Here is a 26,428-nt window from a genome sequence, read left to right as displayed (position 1 = left end):
TGCAAATTTGGCGAAAATAATTGCTGTTGTAGCGTCAAAATGCAGATTATGTATATATTGGTTTGAGAAAGCGTTGTAGAAATAAATAAAGAGGATTGTTTGGTGAGAATTGAAAGATTAAATGAAAATAAGGTCATTGCACATTGTGATCCACTTTGCACACCAATATCATTTGCTTAGTGGAATAAGTGTTTTTCAGCATGGATATCCAATTGAAAAACATGTGAAATCGTGTATAGTGCACCAGTGCTCAAGTACCTCTATTTTCTCTCCGGAGAAGGTTTTTGCTTGTGTCCTAAAGAACAAAAATAATAGAAGAAAGTGGTTGATGACCTATATAATGGAGTTAAATACTTTATCTAAATTGTCAACGGAATACTTCTCAACGTAAGTACACTCTTGAATCAGGGTTACAGTAGGGTATTATCGACTTGCCAGTTTTCTCAGATGGCCACCAAATTTAGGATGTATCACTCATTTCACTTTGTAAACAACCCTAGAAATGTACCTAATAGTCTACCCATTGTAGGATTAAATGTAAAGGAAGGTGGCTATTCACGAGAATAAATACTGATTACGATTAAACCACGGAGAAAAATAAGGAATATACGAGAAATATGAGGCTTTTGGTAAGGTAAACTCAATATTTGCCACTGTCATGCCAAAACATTTCGCTGTATGTCAATGCAAAACCTAAAATATCGGCTCGTTTCTGCAGTGGGTTTCGGTTCAAAAACAGGAGCAATCGCTGTTTTTCAGAAAATCATCTGCCATAAAGGAATCGACTAAAAGTAAACTGAGGTATAGTGCCTTCTTAAATCCCTCTTAAGTCAATTTGTCCTTTGAGAAACTATTAAAAAGCTCAACAATGATTTTTACTTAGATATCTTGCAATCAAGGCTCTCCCATTCCACTCTCTTAGTGAAGTGAATGGTGTACCGTGCGATGACGTCAGAAGATGTTTCAGGTCACGTGATTTCAAGCAATATTCGAGCACTTTTAATTAGCATTTATTGACTTTTGTGGAGTACTAGGAGAGTTTTGGCTTATATATTTGGACTACTGAGAAAATTATCAATTCAATGAGACTTACAAGCACGATGAAATAATTTCATGCATGTTCCCCATTATTTTCATCAGGCCATTTTGTCTCATGATTTGGCCGATTACATTGTCCAATCCACTACCCAAGGTTTTCAAAAGACTTCTTATCTCTCCCACTCATCTTGTGTCCATCTATGTGAGGTTGCCAAGAAAAAAGGAACTAATTGAATTATTTATGTAGTATTTATAGAGTACTGGAATGCAAAGTATTTTTCCACATAAAAAGAGCTATTTGCTGTGTCATCTTTTCTTACATTTTTTTGATAGTTCTTCGCTAATATAATTTTTATACACTGATATTAACTGTGGCGTACCTAGGAATATGCTTTTAGGGCAGGGGTGACACAGTCTGGGAGGGCAACCTCCCCAAGCTCTGTGGGAAATTTTTGAATAATGATATGCCTGGAAATACATTTTACATCATTTTGGCACTAAAATTTTGGTTTCATTGTAATTCCACGGGAATTCATCACAACAGGGAAAACCTTAATATACTAAAAAATTCTCAGTGGCTTTCGGGTGGGATCTTACCCCCTCATCCCCTGCCCCCATAGTTACGCCACTGGATATTAATATACCTATGAGCAGGGGTGCCAACTTACAAAAAATATTGGGGGGGCCCAAACCGGGGACCTCGCCCCGGTAAATTTTATAAGTAGTGAATTTTTAAGTTTTTTAAGCATTTTAGAAGAGTCATATGATCAACATTAGAACTCTGATCACTCGAATCTTGATATCTGGACACTCCGGGGAAAATCGACAAGCCTGACACAATTTTTCCTCACATCTGTGACAAATTTTTGGGGGGGCTCGGGCCCCCTCAGGCTCCATGGAGTGGGCGCCACTGCCTATGAAATAAGATCCTAAAATAACTATCCTGTATTTGAGAATTACACATCCCTGTGGCATAATCTAGCTTAAACTCTCCCTTCATTCATCAAAACCAATCTTCACGTGAATCACTGACTGAGTGAGTGTTCTGTATGTTGTTTCTATAAAAGTTTGTGCTACACCAGCATTTGCTTGAGTGGTCATAAATCCTTACTTTTAGTGTTAATGCCTGGCTACATATTGTGCTTTATAAGTTTATAGCTTTATATCTAATAGTGATACTCATTTATTTTCAGCAGAAGGTGCAATCCATGCCCTGTTGTGAAGCCAACATTCCTTTGTGGAACAGATAACCGGACATACAGTTCTGTTTGCCGCCTGGACTACCATAACTGCATTCATCACACCACCATAAGAGTGGGATGCAAAGGATTTTGTCCATGCAAAAGTAACTATTTTTTCTGTTATCTTCTCTTATATTTTTTGGCTATTCTTGGATAAATACAATAAACCCAACAACTCCTTCCTGCTTAGCACTCACTCCATCCAAACTCTGTCTCATATGTATCATGTCTACAGGTTTCCTCTCCCTCTGTATGATGTCGAGCACTTCTACATTCTGTATTCTCTTTTTCCATATCAGCAGCAATAAAATTTATGTTTGCATTAATTAGGAAAAGTAAATGCAGCTAAAAATATAGTCAATCAATAATCAATCTGTATATCTTGTATCCAATTTTTAAAAATGGAAGCATTTGATATACATGATTGCAGTTGAATGAAATCCTAAAATTATCTGTTGTTCCAACAAAATTTTGTATATGGGAGAAACCTTTTCCCTCCATTCAACCCCCAAAATTGAAGAGAAATTTTTGGAAGATTAGACTGATTGATTTGAATTATTTTACAATTCGATCAGAAATTATATGTACTCAGCATAATGAATTCGCATGTATGTTAGAGCCATCTATTTGGAAAAAATAAGATATCAATAAACTATTACAAAGCTTGTCCAGTATGTGACCTAAAACTTTTCATTTATGTAGTTCTAAATCATGTAATTGTATATTGTCTACGCTCAATCGAATTCCTCCCAAAAAATATGTTACACATCTATGTTTGTCTCTTTCACCAACGCTGTCTTTCCAGTACCCTCATCACTGAACGTTCCCTCGGAGAGTGAACTCCTGCACAGGAAGAAGCAGAGAATCTCAAGCATGGTCTCCAAGTTCAGGGCAACGGCCGCTCGAACCAAGGACGAGGAGGGTGAGAATGGTGTGGCGACGCAGGTGAACAGCAAGCAGATGGCATCAGTGGTGTCGGCCGCCCAGCAGCAGATGCTCAAGGAGAAGAGGGAAAGGACAGAGGCAGCCAAGGAAAAGGCTCGAGAGGAGAAGAGGAGGAAGGCCGCGGCGGCCGCAGCCGCTGCCGCCAGTGCCGACCGGTACACTTTCACTCCAGAGGACTTCAAGTATGAGAACAAGCACTACAAGTACATCAAGTACACAAAATACAACAAGGTAAGGGCTGATCCCCTTTAGGGCCATCAACAAGGGCATGGTACAACGTGTGCCTTTAAGAAAATTTTGAGGGAGATTTTAAAATTCATGATATGTATGTAACAGGGGGGGAGTTAGGGGTAGGTGGAGGCAAGAGTTGCTGCAGTTGGGGAAATGCTTTATCACCTTAAGAGAGACGGGTATCCCTGATCTCCTGTGACATTTCCTAATATTTTTTGTTGTGACGGGTTTTTTTCCACTGGTTTTTTGGTTCTGATTCCATTTTGGTTCCCAGCGCTGGTTCTTGGTTCTGATTCTTAATCAAGTGTTTCATTTCATAATTTTTAAAATCTATGAATGATTTTTTTTGTTATCATGATGAAACCCTGTCATCTCTCTATTCTAAATGTATAGTTTTAATTGTCCTCTAGAAATGTTTTCCAGTTAAATTTTTTACATTTAATTTTGGCACCAATTGTCTCTGCCTTCAATTCTCATTCTGCTTCTAAGCTCAAGAACCGGTGGAAACAAGAACCAATGCATCAAACCAACACATTCCCATTTTCATGCAATTTGCACAATGTAATACATATTTCTTTTTACATTTTCCTCTTGCAGAGGAAATTATTTTGCAATAGTATTGAGATTAAAACACCTCTCTACTTTGCCCTCAGGCTTCACTAAACATTTTGGATTGTTGAATCTTTCGTCTTATATTTTCAAGTGAAAATTTATGCATTGCCAATCCTTTTACCTTACGATAATTTTCTATTATGCTCCTCATCAGAGGCAAGTGACTCCTCTAGTTGTGCTGAGTACCTTGGCTTAGGCAAGAAGTCACCACCCTCAATTTTGCGGCTGCAAATTTTGTGATAGAGTGATTCACCACGATGGAGTGATTGAATGAATTTTTGAGGCTATAAACAGAGTGTAAAGAATTACATTTATGAAGAAGAAATGCTTTGAAAATTTTAAAAATCAAGCTTAACCCTAAGTCAAGTCATTGAAATATATTTTGGGGAAGTTGCCCCTACATGAAAAAATGAAGTAATGCCTCTTTATAAATTCTCTCACACATATGACTGTACTGTATTCTTGGCTAAGCACACGGTGATGCCTGGCCTTAGCCAGAAAATCTTTTGGGTAGTTCCACTGAGAAGAGGAGTTGCAATTCATGGGAGTTCATTCAGTGGGGCTATACTTTAGACTCTCTCCCAAAAGTTTTGATGGGGTTTTGAACAACCCAATTTCTGTGGCCTTTGTAGTCATGTAATCAGTTGTGGAGGCTGCATCAATATCCACAAAGGATCTTATTCACCTTTTAATCACTATCATTTATTCTACCCCTATAAAATTGAAGAAAATAAAATAGCAGTTCATCTTATAATTACATATGTATATGTAGAATTACCATGTTCCTTTGATAATGATCCAAGGTTTGACATTAATGCCGACTATAACTGTCTTATTATAAGAAATATTTGTAAGGTTCTTGTTCTTACATATTTTCTAACTAGGTACTTAATTTACCTTTCAGTTTTTGTCATTCTAACAATCCAATCTTAAATCCGTCATAATAGGGTACTTTCTTACGTGTCGAATTTGTAATGATAAGAGTCACTGGTGGGAATGTAACATTAGAGCTGAATAGAGAAAATCTGGTGAGATCTGAAGTCTTCAGCATGTATGTAACTTACCCAAGCAGCAGACGATATCCATGAGATATCTAAATAAGGTTGATATATCCAAAACACACTGTTATTACACAATGGATATTTTGACAACATTGATATCCTATTTGCAACATCCATGACAAGTTGTAAAAAGAACATTTCATAGATATCCAAGTTATAATATCCATGATATTAAAAAAATTTTATTCCAAACAGTATCCATAGGTAGCATATGTTCTGTATAGAATTGAAGAGCACAGATGCTTTGTTTGTATGTCTGGGATTACGTAAAACAATAGTAAGCTCACCCATTTTCTACTCAATAGATGTTTTGAAGATGCGTTTTTTGGGGTGCGTCGACAACAAGGTCATTTGCATGTTGTGAAGATATCTGAGAGATATTATAATATGGACCTCCATGTCCACTGTTAAACATTGCTGCAACTTTGTTTGGTTGGGTCTTTGGATATTTGACAGATATCCGTGCAACATTAATTGGATTAACATGGATATTGCACAGATGTCATATGTTAATGCTGACAATGTTGTGTGGATGTTGTTGGGATATTGATTGCTGCTTGGGTAGTGAGGAATTGAAGATATATCTAAGCAAATTTGTAGAATGGCAACCTTTATTTGAATTTAATGTGGGTACCTCTTATATGTGTAGCTATAATTTATTTTTCATGATTGGTCACTTTAGGACCCCTATGCCGTCACAAATCCTCCATACTCCGAGGACAAAGAGCGACAGCACGGACACAATGAGGCCCTTGACTCTAAGACCAACCGAGGAGGAATTTCTGCATGGAACAAGGGTAAGTATCTGGAAATGGTGACCTCAATCCATTTTCTACTAAGTATCTTTCTATTGCTTTAATGGTCTTTACCCACCCAGTTCTATGAATATAGTTCAAAATAAATATGTAATTTGAGAAAATGTGGAGCTTTGATTTGATTTCAGAGATGTTTTAACTCGTTGCATAAGGATGGTGAGAATTCTCGTCATATTTTCCCGAACATTCCGGACGGATGACGAAGATTCTCGTCATTTAGGCGTGTCAACCTAAACAATTTTAAAGCGTACAATACGTATTCGTTAGTATGTTTTCAGTTGTTGTTCGTTATTCATAATGAATTTATGCATCATAACGTTTGATTTGGTAAAGTTATATTCTAAACATTAGCTTTTTAGCCATGTTTAAACCAAAGGCATTACGCCCTACTAGGCACATATTTCCAGTCTCAACACCCAGAATCGGCGTTCCTAGAAATACCCCGGTACGCAACGTGTTAAAATTAACAATCTGAGAAAATCTCCTGTTACCTAGGCAATTTTTTGGATAAAGTAAATCATCATTTTTATGCACAATTCTGCTGGATCATTTATTTTGCAATCAAGCTGCTTTTTTCTGCAATATTTTTTTCATGCAACTCAACCACAAAATTCATCTGCAGTTTGATAATTCAAAAAATCTTGGGCCACACTAGTGTATGATGTGTTGCCTACATACAAGGAACAAATAGTTGAAACAAGCAAAGCCGAAAATGCTCTTGACCTTTATGAAGGCAGACAGACACCTCTTTTCTTGAAAATCTATTTAAAATTAAAAATTTAAAACTAAAATAAAAATCTAATTAACTTGATTGAATTGAATTTAAGTTACCCACCTTTATCTTGTTGTAACAAGTGTTTCCCATATTTTGCCTAATGTCCGGATAGCTTCCAGATATTCAGGAGCTTAAACTTGTACTTCCATTCGTACTTTTCCTTCTATATCATATTTTTGTCCGATGGTGGGGTAAATATTGGCTATGCAATGTGATTAACTCTGGATCGAGTAGGTACTTAGTCATGTCTTTGGTGTGTACTGATGAATAATCAGTGAACCTGTGCTTGACTTTTGGCATTACCTGCATTAATGATGGAAGATATATATATAGATATCCATTGAACACAAAATTGAATCTGTTGTATTTGGAGGTTGGTGATTATGCAATGATGGGTTTTGATGTTGCAAAATGTAAAAATTGTGTTGGTAATAATCTCATGTGTATTTCATTTCTAATTATAAAAGATTTACTAATTTAACATAACTGACCTGTGCCTTCATATTTTTTTCTACCTCTATAATTTTAAGATGAAATTTAATTAACTTAAGATGTTATACGTACGCATGTGTAATTGAAATCTCACTAAAGGTGGAGTCATATCATCTACTCTGTCCAATCCATAAAGCTGATTCTAAATAGTTGATTTTAGAAATCAGGGAAGATGATTTTTATGTCATATATTCCATCAATGTCATATCTTTATTTCATGCTACTTTGAAATTTGAACGACTTAATGAAGAATTTCGTTGCATGTTTTCCAATCATCCAGTACAATATGTACATGGATTCAATTCATTTCCAGAGTGCTCAACCGCAGCTTTGCAGTCGATGGGCAATCGCCTTCTGGACTGGTTTTCTGTTGTCATGGCTGAGACCAAGAAAGATGGGAAGAACAGAAGAAGAGGCAAAGGAAAAGGTAAAATTTCATGCATTTTATATCAGCCATTCTATCTGTACTCTTCATGAAGCTTGCAAAGCTTATCAATTAAGTGCCTATGAAATATTCATGCATGAGATGCCTTAAAAGCTCATCATATCATAGTTTTCTTCATATAAGTTAATGAACTGGTGACTGAAAAGAATGCTTGATATCTTGGCTAAGCGTTTCACACATCTCAATGATAAATTGGATTAGCCAGGGATGGATTAAGGTTGTTGTTTTGGAAGGGGGAATGGTTCACTACTTTCCCATGTGCCTCTGTGACATGCAATACTTGTCAGTGATAATGTATATTAGGTCTGATGTGCACTGACAAGTGGCTTTGAAATATCAATTATTCATGATTCGTTTCAATTGTTCATTAGTTATTTTTAAATTTTGTTTCTGAAGCTGGTGAAATAAAATCTTTCATTGGAGTTGCACCTTGAATATCTTTTCTTTCCGTCTTTTCAAATTTTCCAAAATTTATGGGGGAAGAGCCATCCTTCCCTCACTCCCAACCACTCACTTAATCTCCCCCTGGCGATAGCACAGTGGCTTGAGAACAGTAGAATAAGGCCTGGCCTAAAGTGAAAATGAACTGCACGGCCACTTTTGGCTCGAGGCAAGGGGCCTCAAAGTATTGACCCCCCCTTCAAAAATGTTGGACCCAATGGTTAGAAAGTGCTATGAATATAGTTCAAAATAAATATGTAATTTGAGAAAATGTGGAGCTTTGATTTGATTTCAGAGATGTTTTAACTCGTTGCATACGGATGGTGAGAATTCTCGTCATTTTTTTCCCGAACGTTCCGGACGGATGACGAAGATTCTCGTCATTTAGGCACGTCAACCTAAACAATTTTAAAGTGTGCAATACATATTCGTTATTATGTTTTCAGCTGTTGTTCATTATTCATAATGAATTACTTTTCAATCTGAATTTGCAAGCTTTCTATAGTAGTATGTGATTTTTGTTTCCAGGAAATTCCCTTCAGGCTTCACCCTCTCTCTCCCCAATGCCACGATTCCCTGGATCTTGTAAGACGGAAGTGCGATGGATGTTCGGTCACCTGGATGGAGACTCTGACGGACAACTGTCATTACATGAACTGTACGACTTGGAGCATGACCAAAGTGAGCGGTGCATCAAACCTTTCCTGGATGCCTGTGATACTGACAGGTGAGTTAGAGACCACAAGAAAAAAATACAGTTGAGGACCTCAAATCCGGAATCCAGAAACCCGGAAAACCAAAAATATGGAACATTAGAAAATTCCTCTGCGTAGTGTTTTGACTTGCCACCTCGTGGCACCACTCTCCGAGCCTTGTTCTGGGACAAGTAGGATGTTAGCACACCCTATGAACATAGCTAACAACTTAGGGAGGGACACATATGGATCTCAAATATCGAACATTTATAAATTAATTAATTAACAAAGAATATAGAAGCTGAAGACCAGAAATCCAGAAAAACCAGATATCCAGAAACCCTTTGGTCCCAAGCTTTCCGGATTTGAGGTCCTCAACTGTAAATTCAAATCTTCTATTACAATCGGCATGAAATGTTTTTAGTTTGTCAAAATCAGCAAACAATGTGCCCATAACCTGGTTAAATTTTCAAGATTAAACTTTTTGAAATCTACTTTCCTTCATTCCATTACATTCAGAGGTTTAGTCATTGCTGAGGGCTTTACATTATTAAATTATTGTTGCGAGACAACTATCAACCGAATCAAAGCAAAACTAAGGGGAAAGAAGGAATAACTAGTGGTATTTTTTAAAGATTTAATGGTATGAAATTTACTTTGCATACCTAGGTAGTACTAAGAAGGAGAACACATTAAAGTTTGGAAAAAAATGAGAAACAATGCCTTCTACCCTGAGGAAGTGTCTACTAAAAATAAAAGAATAATAAAAAATGAATGGGCAAGGGAAAGATTAAAGCCTCTCAACAACTCTGTGTGGCTGCTTATTTTTTTCTACTTGATGTGAATTTCTGAATCATTATTGTCCCAGTGATTTGGGCTCGTAATGAAACAAAGAGAATGAATTTTGTTCATGGGAATTGGATATCAAAAGAAACATTTACTGTGATTACCATACCATTTGATATGAGCAAGTTTTGCTTTCTCTGTTTTGTATAACTAAGTACGTACATACTTTCTTAGCTTGGTCTTATCCATGGCATTGATCGTCACTCAAGACTCATAGCTCAGATTTTCTGCAGTGTATTACAGGCCTGATCTTGAGCCTACTATGGACTCAAAACGATTAGTTGGGGGAAGTTTTAGAATTTACACTGAAAATGTAGTGTTAATTATGGAGCCTGAGGAAAATGGCTCACATCGTTGCAATATGAGGGGAAATGCTGAGTAACATGTTTCTAATATTTGAAGTTTGAAGTGACACACCAAAACATCATTACAAGTAATTACACAAAAATCGATTATAATGAGTGGTAGGGTTGAAAAGTTCTGAATGAGCTCCTGCGTGAACTTTTTTGTTTGTAAGCTATAAGATTTATTAATCTAATTCTCTTAATATTCATGGTCATTATTTTCTTTCATTTCACTGAGGAAGATCTTGTGAAATCAAAATTATTCAACTTATAATTAGCTGTTGAAATTGTTAATCTTCGATTTTTGTTTCAGGGACATATTTGTAACTCCTAGGGAGTGGTGTCGCTGCTTTGATAAGACAGATCGTCCATGCACAGCTGTAAGAAGACGAATCACACCAGATCTTCTAGGTAATGAAATTTTGAAGTCAAAATTTTACTAGATAGCCATTTTTAAATTTTGTTTCTCTTAAATATGTATGTGGATTAAAGATTGTGCTACCGCTGAAAACCTGAAAGTATTTTAAGAAAGTTGTACATTTTGTATAAATTGGTCAGTAATATATATTTTTCTGTTGAAACCCACTTCCTAAGAGGTTCAGTGATTTACTTAGTGCAAGTAAAGGGGTATTTTTGGGGTGCTCTCTGCAAGGCCATTGAAGTCTGTATGTATCCCCTCTTTTTTCTGAAACTCCTTTCTTAAAATCAGGGGTGATTTCAAGAATGGGTTTTGAGGGGCTAGAGTTTATCAACTTGACATAAATTAAACCCTGCATCAGGTTATAATGTACATATGCCAAAATATCTGCTTAACTGAATTATTCATTTATTAAATTTTCTTCTTTTATTTCCTAGGTGCCTATGCACCTGACTGTGATGCGCAAGGCTACTACCGTCCCACCCAGTGCCACGCATCAGTTGGGCTCTGTTGGTGTGTGGATCGACATGGTGTCGAGTTTGCAAATACGCGCACAAGAGGGAAACCAGATTGTGGTATGTTTATCGAGATACACTCTAGTATTCTTTCTTGAATCTTTCCTTTAATTCAAACTAGTATCTAGAGGGGTATTTTAATTGTTGCAGACCTTCCAAGCATAGTCAAAGTGTAATAAGTTTGCTTAACCTAACTTCTTAAATATTTTTGGCATTTCGATTGAAATTTTTGATACTCATCATTTTAATTTTGTAAACACCCTGCTATTTTTCTAGGGATTAATTATGTCTTATTTAATATACATTGGGGTTAGTTTCTCATTTCCAGTATGAAACAGTATATATCAAACATTTCAATTGCAAAAAATTTCATACTGGTGAATTACAATTTATGTATTTCAATTCTTGTCAGCAGTTTTCAATTATATGTTAAGCCATGGACAGGTAAGCTATGTATTTAAGCTCATTTGGCGTGAATGTTCAACTAGCAATCATGCCAGATAGAAAAAAATTAATATAGTAATAATAATAATAATAAATTTTTTATTTGTCCAAGGATCTTATGAATACAACATAGATATAAGACACGTCAAAGTAATCAACATAACACTTAAAAATGTAAAAATGGTCAGAGTTCATTTGTCATTTAAAAATTCATTTACACTGTAGTAGCACTTATTAATTAAAAATTTCTTTAAAGAAGATTTAAATTCCCTATTAGAATTAATCAAATTAATACTTTTGGGAAGGAGATTAAATATTTTTGATCCCATTGCAATGGGACTTTTTGCTGTTATATGTTTTTTATGGAGGGTAACATGGATGTGGCGATGAGACCTAGTTAGGTGCTCATGTACATCATTATTAATTGGTAAATCATTAATATTCTCTTTTATCAGTAAACATAGTTGGTATATATATATACAAGGCACTGTTAACAAATTCAGTTCTTTGAATAAGGGTTTACAAGAATAAGTATAAGGCTTACTCATTATACATCTTATAATCTTTTTTTGCATCTTGAAAATTGTATCTAATAGCGTTACAGTTGATCCCCAGAATACAATACCATAAGTCACTCTACTTATAAAGTTGCAATGGTAAACTGACATCATCGCCTTGTGAGGTAAGGATGCTTTTAGGAACCTCACACTATACAGTACTCGGGACAATTTCGAACACAAGTCTTTTACATGGAAGGACCAGTTCCCAGTATTTTCAATTTGTAGCCCTAAGAATTTACAAGTTTTAGTTAGACTCAGTGTATGGTTGTTCAGTGTCAATGTTCCAAAATCTTTGGAATGATTCGGGTTAAACAGCATAGACTGAGTTTTTGCACTGTTTAATTTTAATTTGTTGGAAAGACACCAATTCCAGACTAAATCTAATATATGCTGACCATAGTGATGCACTTCATTGATGTCATTAGCTGAAATTAGGAAGTTTGTGTCATCTGCAAAGAGGACTGGTTTGACATGGATGCTATTAACAATCAAGGGCAAGTCGTTAATGAATATCAGGAAGAGTAGAGGACCCAAGATGCTACCTTGAGGGACACCTGACGTTATCTTGTTTTGGTTTGATTTACATAGTGTGTCACTAAGTCTCATTTCAACACATTGCATTCTATTGCTAAGGTATGATTTTAGCCACTCCAGTGCGACTCCTCTGATTCCATTTTGGTGACACTTGTTTATGAGTATGGAGTGATTAACCATATCAAATGCACAAGAGAAATCAAAAAATAATGCCAAGACCTGTTTGCCATTATCCAAAGAATTTGAAATAAAATTCCAGGCAGTGATGAGGGCATCCTCTGTAGAACGTCCTTTCCGGTATCCCCACTGAGAGTTAGAAAGAATTTTGTATTTTTCCACAAAAGAAAGTAATCTGTTGTAATATATACGTTCAAAAACTTTAGAAAGCTGTGTTAAAAGTGAGATAGTTGCTCTCTTGATGATTTGCTCACCATTTATCTTTTACTTTATTATAATCCAAATCCATTTTTGAATTCAAGGAATCCTTATTTGAGTCCAGTACAAGACAAAAAAGGCGAAAATTTCAGGGCTAGCTATTCCATGAAGTTTTCCACCATGCGTAGATCCTCATTTCTGGGGATAGGCCACCTAATTTAAATTTTCCCCTGAGGAGACTGCCATTAGCAACAGTAAACATTAGTTTTGCCATTAAGTTATCCTTTCTAAATAACAACACCCCATGAACGTATTTCACCAGTTAAGTTTGGTTTACGAGGAGCATTTTGCAAGTTAGTTGAGTCAGCCCAAATTGATCTCTATTCAGTTCAGAATGAGGTCTACTCCCATACATTCTATCAATAAATCCTATTCTCTTTCCTTACTTTGTATTCCTAACATTTTTCCCTCTAACATGGATTTTAACGTCCCTTCCTCATTCAGGACTCCCTCTATTCAGACCTTCTGTCTCCTCAGTATCTTGTCTAGAAGTTTCATCTCCTTGCCCACCATGTCTAGCTTTTCATCATTCTTCTTCCTATATGTCCATTTCACCTTCTCCATTCTCCTCCACTTGCAAATGGAATGTATCCAGTCTTCTCTTGTTCTCCTCCTTAAGTTTCCACCAGTTTGCACTGTAAAGCACCAGACCCAAACAAGGGCGTACCTAGTATGAAAACTAGGGGGGGGGGGCATGCCATGGTTGTTCAAGTTGTAGGTAAGATTTCAGCATGGAAAAGGTGAATGAAAACAACATTTTAAGGAAACTGTAGCAGCTCTTTATTAGTTTTTAAAAGTATAATTTGCTGGAAAAAATATTATTTTCTTTAATTGCAATTTTTGCTCCTTGGGGGGAGGGGGGGGGGAATTCTGCCCCTCACTGGGCACACCTATGCACCCAAGGGTGACTCTACTATAGCCTTTTCTTTATATTCTTACAAAAAGATCTCACCTCAGTTTTTTCACTTCTCTTCCTTATGTCCTTATTGCTGTATCCATTTTCCTCCAAAGTGCTGCCAAAATAGTTGAACTGCTCCACCTGCTAAAGTTTGTGACCAAGTACTTTAATCTTGAGTCTCACATTCCAAACTTGCAATGCTTAACAAAACTACCAAACTTTTGTTTTCCTGTCACATTCTTTTATCCGTTGGATCCTAATAGGTACCATATTTCTTGCACAGTTTTTCTAATGCTTCTACCAGTTTGTACAACCCTTTTGCAGACAGGCTAATCAATGCCTGATCATCCACGAGATTCACAGATTTTTAAACATCATTTCCCTCACTTTTATTCCTGTTTTTAGCTCGTCCCATGCCTCATTTACTACCTCTTCTCCATGCATATTAAAAAGCAAGAGGTGTAGAGGACATTCTCGCCTCACATCTCAACCAATAATGGCTCACCCAGATTCTCATTCGGCTAGCCTCCCTAGTGCAATCTGGGCCATGTACAGATTATGAATGAGTTGCCTGTCCCACCAATCTACACCTATTTTCTTAAGGATTCCCATTAACTTCACCATCTCATTTCTATGCTTTTTCAAATCCTTTGAGTAAGCCTCGTCCCGGATATACTCTTGTTTCCCTTCCACTAAGGTCCTAATTGCCTCTATTGCATCATGAGTTCACTTTTCTTTCCTAAACTGTATTAATCCCAAATAATCCTTTGCCCTCACCTCTATCCGACTGATCAGAATTCTCAGAATGTCTTTTGCCACGTACCATATTTGGTCAATAGTCCTTTTATACTTGTATTCTACAGCTTTCCTCTTTTTCAGCAGTGGGAGCAGAACTGCCTTATGAAGTTTTCTGACTAGGACCCCTCCTCATATATCCTGCATACTAATTTGAATAACCTTCTCCTCCCATCCTTTCCTAAATTCTTCAGAAGTTCACACAGGATGTCGTTCATGACCTTTGCTTTCCTTGCCTTCATATGCCAATGGCTCTCTCAATTTATGCATTTAAAATTCCTGGTCCAAGATTATTCTCCTCCAATTACCTCTCCTTTCCTTAGTTCAATCTCTCTGGCTTATCCCAGGTATCGTACAGATCCTCCACATATTCCATCACCTCCTCTGAACTTCATCTTGCTCCATTCAAATTTTCCTATCCTTAGACTTCAATTTTTACGTGGCCCATAGGCAGATCTGGGGGGGGGGGAGAGGCACGGGGTTACATGCCCTCCCCAGACCCTTGAAAAATATATATGTAATATCATTGCGTTCATTTTTTATTACGAGGTGTTCTTGTGCCCCCCCAGAACAAAATCCTATGGATACGGCCTTACTTGTGCCCCACCCAGAAAGAAATCCTGGATCCACCCCTGACGTGGCGTGTTCGCTTTCGCAGCCATTAGCGACTTTATCTTTGTGTAAAGTGAGCCTATCCATCCTTCTTTCTGAATCATTTCCATTTCTTCACACTCCCCATGATGTTTTATGCAAAAATATGCATGAATATAATAATAATGTATGCTACGGAGAATTTACATATGCTGCAACCATACCCTCACTCATGATTCATTAAGCTATTTCAGACTATGTTTATTAATTTTCTCATTATTTTTCTTATTTTCTAGGATGATCCCTCAGCCTCCCTCATGTATATATGGCCCTGTATTTAATTCAATTCAAATTATACTTCATGAAAATACATGTTATTTCAGCATTCAAAAATCTGCCTTCAGTATAGGCTCCCAAATTTTGTTTTTATTGTATTTTACATCTACATGTATGACCCAGCTAGCTGCCACAATAGGGGTGTGATGGTGGTGTCAGGAATCGTATATGTAGCTTGGAAACTCATCCAGCCCTCATTTGCTTTTTTATGCCACTGCCACTACCATTTCATAAATTGTACATCTGTTTACTTTGCTACAGAGTCCATAATTGGAAAAGCAGCTGGGAGCAGTGCAGATCGAGAAGATGAAAGTGATGATGAAGATATCGCCAGTGAAGACGATGATGATAATGAGTATGGAGATGATGAACTTGAGGGAAGTGCTGACAGACCTCTTGACTTTTGATGGGATCACCACGTACTTTAATAGTACCCCTTTGCCCAATTACTCTTGCTTACATGAGATGGTGCACTGAAGAGTCAGTGAACTTCATAGTTTAAAGAAAAAATGCTTTTTGCACTTCTATCAGAAGCTAAGATATAGTATTTGTATGTTGTGAGAAAGAAATTCCATGAAAGATTTCAGGGAAGCAACTTTCTCTAAGTTAATTTTTTTCTACTGACTTGTTACACGGCAGGAGAAATTTCTTCCACAAGAATGGAGATAATATAAGCAGATAAGGATATCTTAAGGGTCTTTACGTAGTTGATAATTTTGTAATTATTGGGCCTACTTTAACCTTGATTTATCCCCAGTATTATTTAAAAAAAACCTTTTATTTTAAATATATGTGCTAAATCTTAAAATTTTCTCTAATGGACGTGCAATTATTTCCTCGTGTGATTGCTTCTCTGATGTCATTTCATTGAATCAGTAGATTTTATTGCAACGCTTTATGTCTTGGCACTACAACTTTGTAACAAGGGTTTCATGTGTGTGAATCAGAAATCCTGAACATTTACATTTCTATATTTTTATTGTCATTCCAGGAGTATTCATCAACTGCATGGCAGTATGTTTTAAAAAAATGAAAAAAATCTTCCATACTAGCATTCCAATGATTTAATGTTTGTCATGCAAATCTCTCTTATAACTCGCAATTGAGGAACACTGTGGATCATTGTTAAAGAGAATGTTAAACCGAATCAAAACAACTCAATTTAACCAAACTTCTAAGGCAAAATTTACAGTTGGCTAAGCTGGAAATGGACAGATTTATAGAGCTCACAATTTCATTCTAACATAACTATGTAGGTAATTTTTTTGTACTCTTTTCTCACCTTGCTGAGGTTTCGATAAATTATCGAAAATACCTTCTTCTCAGAACCAAGTATTGATATGTGGGTACCTTATTTTTTTTTAGACGTACTTGATGATGATTGATTAACGTATGATATTTTTTATGTACGAAACTGTGCAGAAATTCTCTTCTGAGATGAGAATGAATGCATATAAGGAAGTTGACTTAAAATGTTTTGATTGTTTTTAAGCTTATAACTTATAAATACATACCTATATGAAAATTTATCTCTCAGTAGATGTAATCCGAGACACAACAAATAAGATGTGAGAAGATTCTAAGTGAATGGTATTAATACAGCTAAACAAGATCTCATTACTACTGTGTTGTTTGTGGTAATATTAATATGTGCAATTTTATGCAATGGGGAGTGGAATGGCATCCCCATCATTAATCCTGTCGTGTGCTCTGTTTTTATACATTTATTCTCGGTGTTTTGTAGGAACTTAATTTTTATTATCCTCAATTTTTGGGTGGATGTCAATAAGAAAGTGGTAGGCCAAAAGTTGACGGTATTCCAATTCATAGTTCCAATGTTGTAATTACATGTACTGGTGAAGTGAACAAATGAAAAAAATCTAGATATTAGTTAGATCCAGCAAAATTGCAAATTTGATAGGCAGCTGCAACATACTCTTTCGTAAGCTCTTATTTTTCACTGCACTGTCAAAAGCACTCGAAAAAAAAGGGAATAAGAAACTTATTGCATTAAAGTCACAGTGCAGTGTTATGTAAATATTTTTACCCAAAAAAATTCTGGAAATGGTGTTAACAAAAAATGTAAATCATGAAAAATTTAATATTTGTTATTAAAGTGTGCACGAAGATAGACAGTGGTTTACAGGGAAATATTAGAGTATAGTGAGCCTATGATTTTCAAGAGCTTAAAAGATTAAAAATTGATGTGAGCTATTGAATTGATTTGTACTTACTATCAGGCTGCAGATGTTTGTTTAAAATAATAGAAAAGCATTTGATAGATACCAGTACTTTGCACCTGTAGGAAAAAAGTTAATGGTTTTGAATAACATGAATAACTTCTATGACTATTACAATAGCTGAAGAAACTTCTGGCAATAAGTCTTGATTCAGCCACCATTGTCCAGGCTGAAATTGTGTACATGTTGAAAAGTTAATAAATATCACTGTGTCAATTTCTGACGCTTCACAAAAACACGTGATTGAAACATTAATATTTTGTAATCTTCATGGGAAACCTTAAGTAAGATAAGGAAAATGTTTATACATTTTTCAGCCAGAAAACATATAAGACTTGGATTTCCATGTTTCACTGAATTGAAGATGCTGCAACATGTAAGACACATCCCAAATTTGCCTGGATAAACTGTTTATCAGGAAAAGCACCCTTCCCACTAAATTTATTCAAAAGACCAAATGAAAACTTAACTGAGCAAGATCATCATTTGCATGAAAGCCAAAATACAAGCCCCACATTCACTGTATTTTATGAGCCAATGTAATGGAATGACAACTATGACATCAGTTGAAAAGGATAATTTAAGGAAATTTTTGTTAAATAAAGATGGTAACCTCAAATGCAAAATTATGTATTTGAATGTAAAAAGGTGTGAAATTAAACTTGTCCAACCTATTATTATCCACCACCAGAGTTATTGAACAGGTATAGGAGAAGAGCTAATGTTTTAATTTGGTTCATGCTCCTCTAAAACAAGCCCAAGCTTGTTAGAGGAGTGAGTTTTCACGTGAGACAAATTATGCCTAATTCAAGCATACTTATTGAATTAATTACTTAATGGTTGGTAGGTAGTTGTAAAGAAGAACAGAAGATAATTTTCAATCATATCACAATAAGTGAACTGGGAGTCATCCATATCAGCAGACAGATTGATGAATTCTCAATGATACTCAAACACTTATTTTGAAGAGGCAACTAAAGAATGATATCATTTTTGTAATAAAGGCACATGTATGTATATTGGGAATGGAAGGACTGGAGGGTGAGTGGAGAGAAACCTGGCACCATTATTCCCTTGCTTCCAATTTAAGATGGGAAAGAGATGTGGATAAGGTAATAAATGTTCTGATTGAAAAACAGAGACTGTATCCAAAGGTAACCTATGTGCTGACGGTGGTGGCATCCAGAGGGGTTTTTCCACTTGCGAGATGGAAGGAGAGGATCAATTAAAAGGTCCTTTTAGAGATAATTATCCACTCCAACTGTGGCAGCTCAACCTTCCCAAAAATAGCCCTCAGTTTTGACTCTTAACACATTCCCAGCTGGGCCTCAATGGAATTAATTATGCATGTGCCAAGAATTTTATCCAGCAGAATAAGAAGATTCTATATGGTGTCTCACTACTTTGCGTTTCAAGTTACATGAGATAACATACGGTGGGGCATTGCAGGGGACAGAGGCGGATCAATGATTTTTTCTGGGGGGACAAGGGTCAGACAGGTAAAGGATCTTCTCATACTTGAGATTAAAAACAAGATACAATAATTACTGTATGAAGTATTCTCTTTATTTTAATATGAAAGTTATTAATATTAAATTGAACTATTTTGAAACTCTGTAATGCACAAAACATGAGAGTTACTAGTATGAAATTAATATATAAAATTAAATGATTGAGGCTCCGTACCTAACACACAAAGAAAAAATGATCATAATGATAACCATATAAAAATTTTGCCTATTTTTCAAGTGTCTGGGGAGGCAATGTGCCTTCATGCCTCCTCCCCCCTCTAAGTCCACCCACAGCAGGAGATGTGTTAAGTCACTATGAAATATCAAGTCCATACATTTAGTTAACATGTTAATCTCCATGGTGTTTTGGTAAATATTTCCTGTGACATCGACGGTTTTTTTTCATGAGTTACTTTTTATGGATTCATGTCACGTAGAGATATAATTATAATGAACCTAAAATAAACTTTAGTACCCACTTAAGTTACAGTCCATGCCAAAGCAAACCCTTGTGATCCTTGGCATAAAAAATACCCAGGGATTCAGTCACCTTGTGGCTGGTCACTACGACCAGCATGGCGAGGTGGGAAATTTCGTTTCCAGTCATTATGACGAAGGGGGCAGTCAACATAATAGCAGTTAGTGACTCTTGTTAGGATCCTCTCCAACTGTGGCAGATGAAACGAGGACCCAGGACGGGCTCGTGGGGTTACTCTGCTGTGGGCCGGGTCTATAAGCCTTTGCTTTTCAGTGGAATATGGAACAAAATAAGGATAGGAGGCAGGGGCACAGCTAAGAATTAAGGCTGGGGGGGGGGGGGTTAGGCACAACTAATACTTCGGGGTGTGGGGGTATTGCATGCCCGCCAGGGTAAATGGGAGTTGCGGGGACCCTCCTCCAGAACAATTTTAAGATTAATGGTTCAAAATGGCGAGTTTTATGGCTTTCTGAGGGATATTTCATTAAACCTAACACTATTCTATAATTGGTCCTTATCCAATTAAGTAAAATGGATTAAACTTAAATATTTCTCTGAGCTCTGGGGGGGGGAGGTATTATCCCCCAAAACAATAGATGACGCAAAAAATCATCAATAACTAATAAATTTCTATGCATAATGGCTTATATCGATCATTTTTGATAAAATGTAACACTCCTAAGTCTAAATGACCAAAAAAATATTTTTGGATCTGGGCAAAGTTAAAATTTTTACCCTCGGGCTAAAAGTGTTAAGATAGGTGTTTTGAATTCCCAAACCCTCAAAAATTTGACCACAAATTTGGTATGGATTACAAGGTTCTTATGACTCCTTCCCTTTGATGGTCTGTCTTTTTCTGTATTTTTTGGCCACTACCTATGTGAATGACTTTGTGATTTGGCTCATGATCCTCATGCTCAGCCATCACAAAAATCTTTTTTCCACACCAATCTGATCAATTTACATTCACTTTCAGATGCCTCATGATGAACTGCAGGTGTTAATGCAATTCCTATCATAATTTAACTTTTAAAATGCGACTTAAAATCTGCGTATGAATTTATTGATGAGGAATCATGGACAATTTTTGCCAATCCCCAATATAGTTTTAAGTTTCAACCAACCTCAACAGCTTTGAAGATAGGGTAATCTACATAAAATTTCAAATCATAATTTATCGTGATTGATGGATTCAGCATAAAATTTCACAAATATTAGGGCTCTAAAGTGGTAGAGGATGGTTTCATTATGCAAAATTTCTCTGGTTTGATTTCGTATGTTACCATAATATTTCTATGCAGTAAGTGAAGGTAAATGATTTGTACTTGAGACTACACAATATCATAGAGTACATGCGAATAACGTTGGAAGTAAATCTAGATTCTTCTATGCAAGTAAATAATTTCAAATTATTTCGTCTTTATTCCGTTAATTTGTTAGTGATGATTAGTTTTAAAATTTCTTGTGGCTGTTGTAACAATTTTGGGTATGTTTGAGTAAACCGCTAGTAACCACCAATCACCTTGCGGCAAAGTTGTTTAGGCAACTTAACGTCATGCATTTGTTAAAATGGCTGCCGGCAGGGTCGTCCGTTTTGGTCCTCAAATTAAAGAAATAAGAATTCATTTATGCCAGCAAGCTGAATCAAGCAAAGGAGTGAGGTATGCTATTAATTGTGCCTTCATGCGTTTTCTTATCATATAGTCAGTCATTAATGCCTTTAATTTTAATTTCAGAGACTTCATCAAGACCTTCTATGTTCCGATCAAGAAAGCCAACGCAAATTTCCCTATATTGATCCGAGAATGCAGTGGAGTGCAGCCTAGAATGTTTGCAAGATATGGTAAGCTGTAATTATCTCTGCTTCTTGCTATGTTATTTTTGTGTGGTGTTGTTACTAATTTTATTTTCTGTTTCAGCCTTTGGCAAGGAAAGTAGTGTACCCCTCACCAATTTAAAGGCAGATGAAGTTTTCCAAAAGATGGAGAGTCTATCCAAGGGCAGTTAATTCATACAGAAATACATAAGTTGTAAAGTTAATTTATAGGTAGTAATACTGATTATATTTTACTGGTTTCATGTAAATATAAAGTTGTTCCTCAGTGAAGTCTTTATTTTAAATAAGTGTTGTCTCAGAAGTTTCCTAAATTAGTCGTTTAATTTTATACGGTGGCTTTTGTAAAAGCTGCCGTTAGGTTTAATAGCGGAGTCAGCCTTGAGGAGTTCTCCCATTTACCCTGTGAACGAAACATTCTTAACGAACGATTTTATTGGCCGATCGAGGAGACTTAATGTTGCTGTTTTTGTGTACTCAGCGTCATTATGAGAAAATTCCATGCATTTTTGGTCAGTGTGAATTAATGTAATTGCCACAATTATGCAAACTGATTTGGAGTTCTCAAGTAACGGAGTAAGCCTCAGTGTTTGGTGTTTATTATAAAAGACTGGTTTTCAAATACTCATTAGCATTGCGAAAATAATGACGTGTATTTGGCATTACTTTTAGTGTAACGTAATATCTCTAGTCGAGGCAATCCTCCAAATTTGAGGCATTGGGAAAGGTTTGCTGCTTTCGTGTCTGATTGCAGATGTATGGGTAATCATTGCGTTTTAGCATTGTTCATTGTGGTGGGCCACATTCGCGTACTATTTTATTGCTAGAGTTCTTTTCATTTAGCTCTTTTGGCTGGTATTTTTGTCAATTGAACTACAGGATATGGTTGTTCTCAATGGGAACCAGGTAGGTATATGCATTTTAGTTTGAAGGTCGATTTTCTGGAAAGCAATTATTGTGGCTGCAAATGATGCATTGATATATTGGATTTAGTGTTTACTTGAAATGTGAGATCTAACTTTGAGAACTTAAGTAATTATGTGATTGGAAAGTAATTTCCCATGGGTAAAACAACTTCTATGCAACATAACGTATTTAAGAACAGAATTAAAGAAAGAAAAAGTAAACGAAAACATATGGTCAAAGGAGTGTGATGCTCTTTTTATGTATGGAAAATTGCTAACTAGGAAGAAGCATGACACGCCCACCCAAAGCATAGTGGAAAAATCATTTACTATATGCATATTGATCAATTTACAGGAATTCTGATTAGCCAACACAAACATCAATCACTGCTTGAAATTTAGACGATAGATGCTTCGCGTCAACTGCATGGTTTCACTCACTAAATGACCACTGAAACTTGAGAGGCAGATGGGAGCAAACATCAGAATGCTATTTAAAGCACTCTATCATTTGCGGAGAATTAGTTAAATTTATGAAAGAATCCTCACATCAACTTTATATGTACCACCTAATGCTCTGAAAGAGAGAGATATTAAAGTGTCTTCTATATTGGAAGGAATGGTCAAACCACATGTTAAACAAAGTAGTTCACTAGTTGCATCACTTTAGTTCTTTTAAACTTAAGACTTGATTTATATGGAAGCAGAAGTACTTGTATACAAATATCTATTTAGGCTTCAAGAAGCTGACATATAATACAATAAGTTTAGCTAAAAATAGAATGGGGACCCTGGCTCCCCCGGATCACCAATGTCTTTATTTTATTGCTCAAGATTGATGCCAAGAAAATGTCAACCATTGTCTCAACGATGTATGGGAATGTAGAACTAATGGATGAATGCTGAAAGCTGCCTTTTGGATTCATTTAGGAAATGTAAGGGGACAGATTATTTCTATATAAGTATGATGTAGTTAATTTTGGTCATTTTAAGCCATGTCAGACCTATAATACTTTTCTTCAATTGAATTACAATGGTAGTGATATGAAGTGTATTTTTAGGAGCAAAAGGCTGCCTAATGAACATAACAGCAGCATAAAACAAGAGATGCTTAAGGAAAAGTATTCAATACTGAATTTGAGTCTTAGTTGAGGATAAAACAGTAGCTCTAATACAATGAACCACAGTTGCTTTTCAGGTAAAATTTTGAGATAGAGCACGGTGGACTATGCTAAGTCATTATGATTTTTACTCGTTAGTAGAAATCCTGCCAATAAAATCTGAGGATCCACCCAGTGGAGACTGCCCGAGACCAAGACCTCCTGCTGTGGCAATGTTTTATCTCCTTTATCATTATAGTAGATGTTAGCCATAGGCGGATCCAGGGGGGGGGCACGTGCCCCCCCCAGACCCTCAAAAATATGCAAGATTTTTAATACGGTCCCATTATCATTGCATTCGTTTTGTATTGCGAGGTATCCTTGTGCCCCACCCAGAACAAAATCCTGGATACGGCCTTGCTTGTGCCCCTCCCAGAAAAAAATCCTGGATCCGCCCCTGATGTTAGCCTTGCGAAACATTATTTGTAAGACTTGTTGTTAGAGGTCAAAACAAGTGCAGTAGGCTCCATCAAATATTGCTACATTAATTTTTGGCTCTCATGGTCACGTGGGTCTGCAGAAATATGAGGTGCAGAAATGGAGGCTTCTTCGGAGAATTCCTTCATCTATATTTCAAAAGGAAACATGGGAAAAGCATTTTTTGCATAATTAATAAAATCAATTTACATTTATCTTGAAATGCAAAATATTATGTTAGTTACATACTGGATGCTCACTGTCTCCTCGGGATTTGAATACGTACAATTGATTGCCAATCTTTGAGTTGCCTCTGTAGGTTAAGAGGATAATTTTGCCACTTCAGTTTTGGGTTGGGGAAGTAGAGAAAAAGGGAGAGGGGTGGAAGTGTCACAAGTTGCTTTAGGTGCTGGTTTTAGGTGACATATTTTTCTGACAATTGTCCAGTAAACTTCTGCCCACTTCCCTTATATTGCATGTCTTCTACAATTGTTATTCAATCAGTCTTTTCTTGCTGAGAATTGAGACTTCAAAACGTCATTGACAAGGACCAACTCACTCTGATACCCTTCGGAAAAAAAATTTATCACAAGGAAGGGCTAGATGTAATTTACATGTTGAATGACATCCAAGTCTAACTCAGGAGCAGGTACACACATCACTTTGAATGGGGCCCTCATTGTCTTAGTATTTCAATATGGCAAATGGATTTTCCTACAAACCACAAACTTGGTCTTAATTTGCAACATGAGGTGATAAATTTTAGTAAAAAATGTGCAAAAAGTTAATGTAGTGATAATGTATTGAGGTCTCAATTGTTCCTCATCATTAGGTTAGAACGTTTTCACCAAATTACCAAAAATACAGTCTTCAAATTTTTCAGTCTTACAGTCTTCAAAGATTTCATGAAAAATATTTTAATCTGAGAGGAAAGAATACTGATATTTTCAAAATATCACGTGTTGCCAAGAAAACAAAATTCTTACTAATTTACTTAACTAACTTAAACACTACTCATTTGTAAATTTTGAAGGGATTACAGTCACCAAAGTATTAGAACCCTTTTTTTCTACTGACTCAAAACTGAATTATTATAGATAATTGTAGTAAAGACAACCATTTTCTTGGTGGAGCAGAAAGTGTTGGTAGAGGATAAAGTTTAATTCTTGCCTTTTAAGACTCAGGCTGATTTCATGCCACATTAGTGAGTATAGAGTGAATCTTATGGGCTGGGAAATACATAAGTATTTTAATATCAATCTGGCAATGCCACTGTGAAGTTAAATCCCTAATTGATCCAGTCTTGTCATTTGTTTCACTAACGTACAAGGTCAAGATAGACACTATTGGCATTCATTTTTAGTTGCTATCACTCAGAATCACTTGTTGATGCCATCACCCAAAGTACTGTGGATTAATGCTGAGATATTGACTGTCTAGGTTGAAATAATGCTCCATTTCTGGCGTAGTTGTACTCCTGCAGATTTACATAACATGCTTCACCTGTGTGGTAAGGATATATTACTAATGTATTCCACTTTTAGATTAAGGGCAGGAAAACAAGAGCCTGATGAAATTATTAGAGCAATGGGTTTATAGGTTGTGGAGTAGCTGAAGGAAGAGCTGTAATTACTTCACATTGAATGAAAACTAGGGAAGAGAAGTAGTTCATCTTCAAATACAAGTTGTACTTGAAGAAGATTCTTACTCAAATATATCTTGAATTTCCCCCTTATTCAAGGCCAAGTGGTTCAGGCTGGGAGTAAACTGCACTGTTAACAAAATTGTTATTGACCATCACTTCTAGTGGCCTTATTGTATTGTGGGTACCTATGGACTAATTTTTCTATTTCATACTGTGCAAAGCTAGCAGATTTCACAATTATTTTTTTCAAATTTACTTTTTGTAGGGCAAGAAAGAATGATTTCAAGGTAAAGGTTAGGTATGCAAATATGATTAAAAAAATAGTCTGAGAAAACATAAAAAGAAGATAGTGTAGTCAAAAGATTAACAATGAAAAACTCATTTGCATTAACCCTTTCGCGCCGAATTCCGCACCTGTGCGGCGAGGATTTTTTTCCCTCAACTACGAATGCCACACCTGTGCGTCGTGAATTTTCCTACCATAACCAACGAATGCCGCGCCTGTGCGGCACAGGTCGAAAAAAGTGACCGTGGCAGACACAATAGACCCACGGACGCGGTCGCCCCTTGTGATCCGCCTTAGCGCGAGCCCAGCCCCTTCTTCGGCCGCTCAGGTCGACCCTTTCCTATCCTCTCCACGCGGTCAACTACTGTTATTTGCAGTGTGTTTTCCAAAAAAATATTTGTTGCTTACTTTTGAAATCCAATGCTAGAAATGAATTCATCTTTTT

At 36.3% G+C, this 26,428-nt stretch overlaps 2 protein-coding genes across 4 annotated transcripts in view; both read left to right on the top strand.

The window, feature by feature from the left end:
• The window catches only part of LOC124160789 (proteoglycan Cow), a 435,318-nt gene extending 416,897 nt beyond the window's left edge, over positions 1–18,421 (top strand). Inside the window, exons 5-12 of one of the 3 annotated variants that reach the window (XM_046536827.1) lie at positions 2,235–2,383; positions 3,085–3,455; positions 5,811–5,925; positions 7,491–7,637; positions 8,625–8,823; positions 10,295–10,392; positions 10,837–10,974; positions 15,769–18,421. In XM_046536827.1, the coding sequence (XP_046392783.1) occupies positions 2,235–2,383; positions 3,085–3,455; positions 5,811–5,925; positions 7,491–7,637; positions 8,625–8,823; positions 10,295–10,392; positions 10,837–10,974; positions 15,769–15,914 (1,363 nt within the window). In that variant the 3' untranslated portion in view covers positions 15,915–18,421. Of the gene's footprint in view, positions 1–2,231; positions 2,384–3,084; positions 3,456–5,810; positions 5,926–7,490; positions 7,638–8,624; positions 8,824–10,294; positions 10,393–10,836; positions 10,975–15,768 lie in introns of all 3 variants that reach the window. The other 2 variants (XM_046536826.1, XM_046536828.1) reach the window with 2 other exon arrangements.
• Positions 18,422–21,267: 2,846 nt separating this feature from the next.
• Positions 21,268–21,838, top strand: LOC124160895 (NADH dehydrogenase [ubiquinone] 1 alpha subcomplex subunit 2). The gene is made up of 3 exons (XM_046537013.1): positions 21,268–21,397; positions 21,473–21,579; positions 21,656–21,838. Exons 1-3 carry the CDS (start codon positions 21,306–21,308, stop codon positions 21,742–21,744), a joined length of 288 nt encoding a protein of 95 aa, XP_046392969.1. The 5' UTR covers positions 21,268–21,305; the 3' UTR covers positions 21,745–21,838.
• The last annotated feature ends 4,590 nt before the right edge of the window (positions 21,839–26,428 follow it).

The sequence above is a fragment of the Ischnura elegans genome, chromosome 6, assembly GCF_921293095.1.
Source record: "Ischnura elegans chromosome 6, ioIscEleg1.1, whole genome shotgun sequence".
In the NCBI taxonomy this organism is placed as follows: Eukaryota; Metazoa; Arthropoda; class Insecta; order Odonata; family Coenagrionidae; genus Ischnura; species Ischnura elegans.
This window is presented reverse-complemented; position numbering and strand designations above follow the sequence as displayed.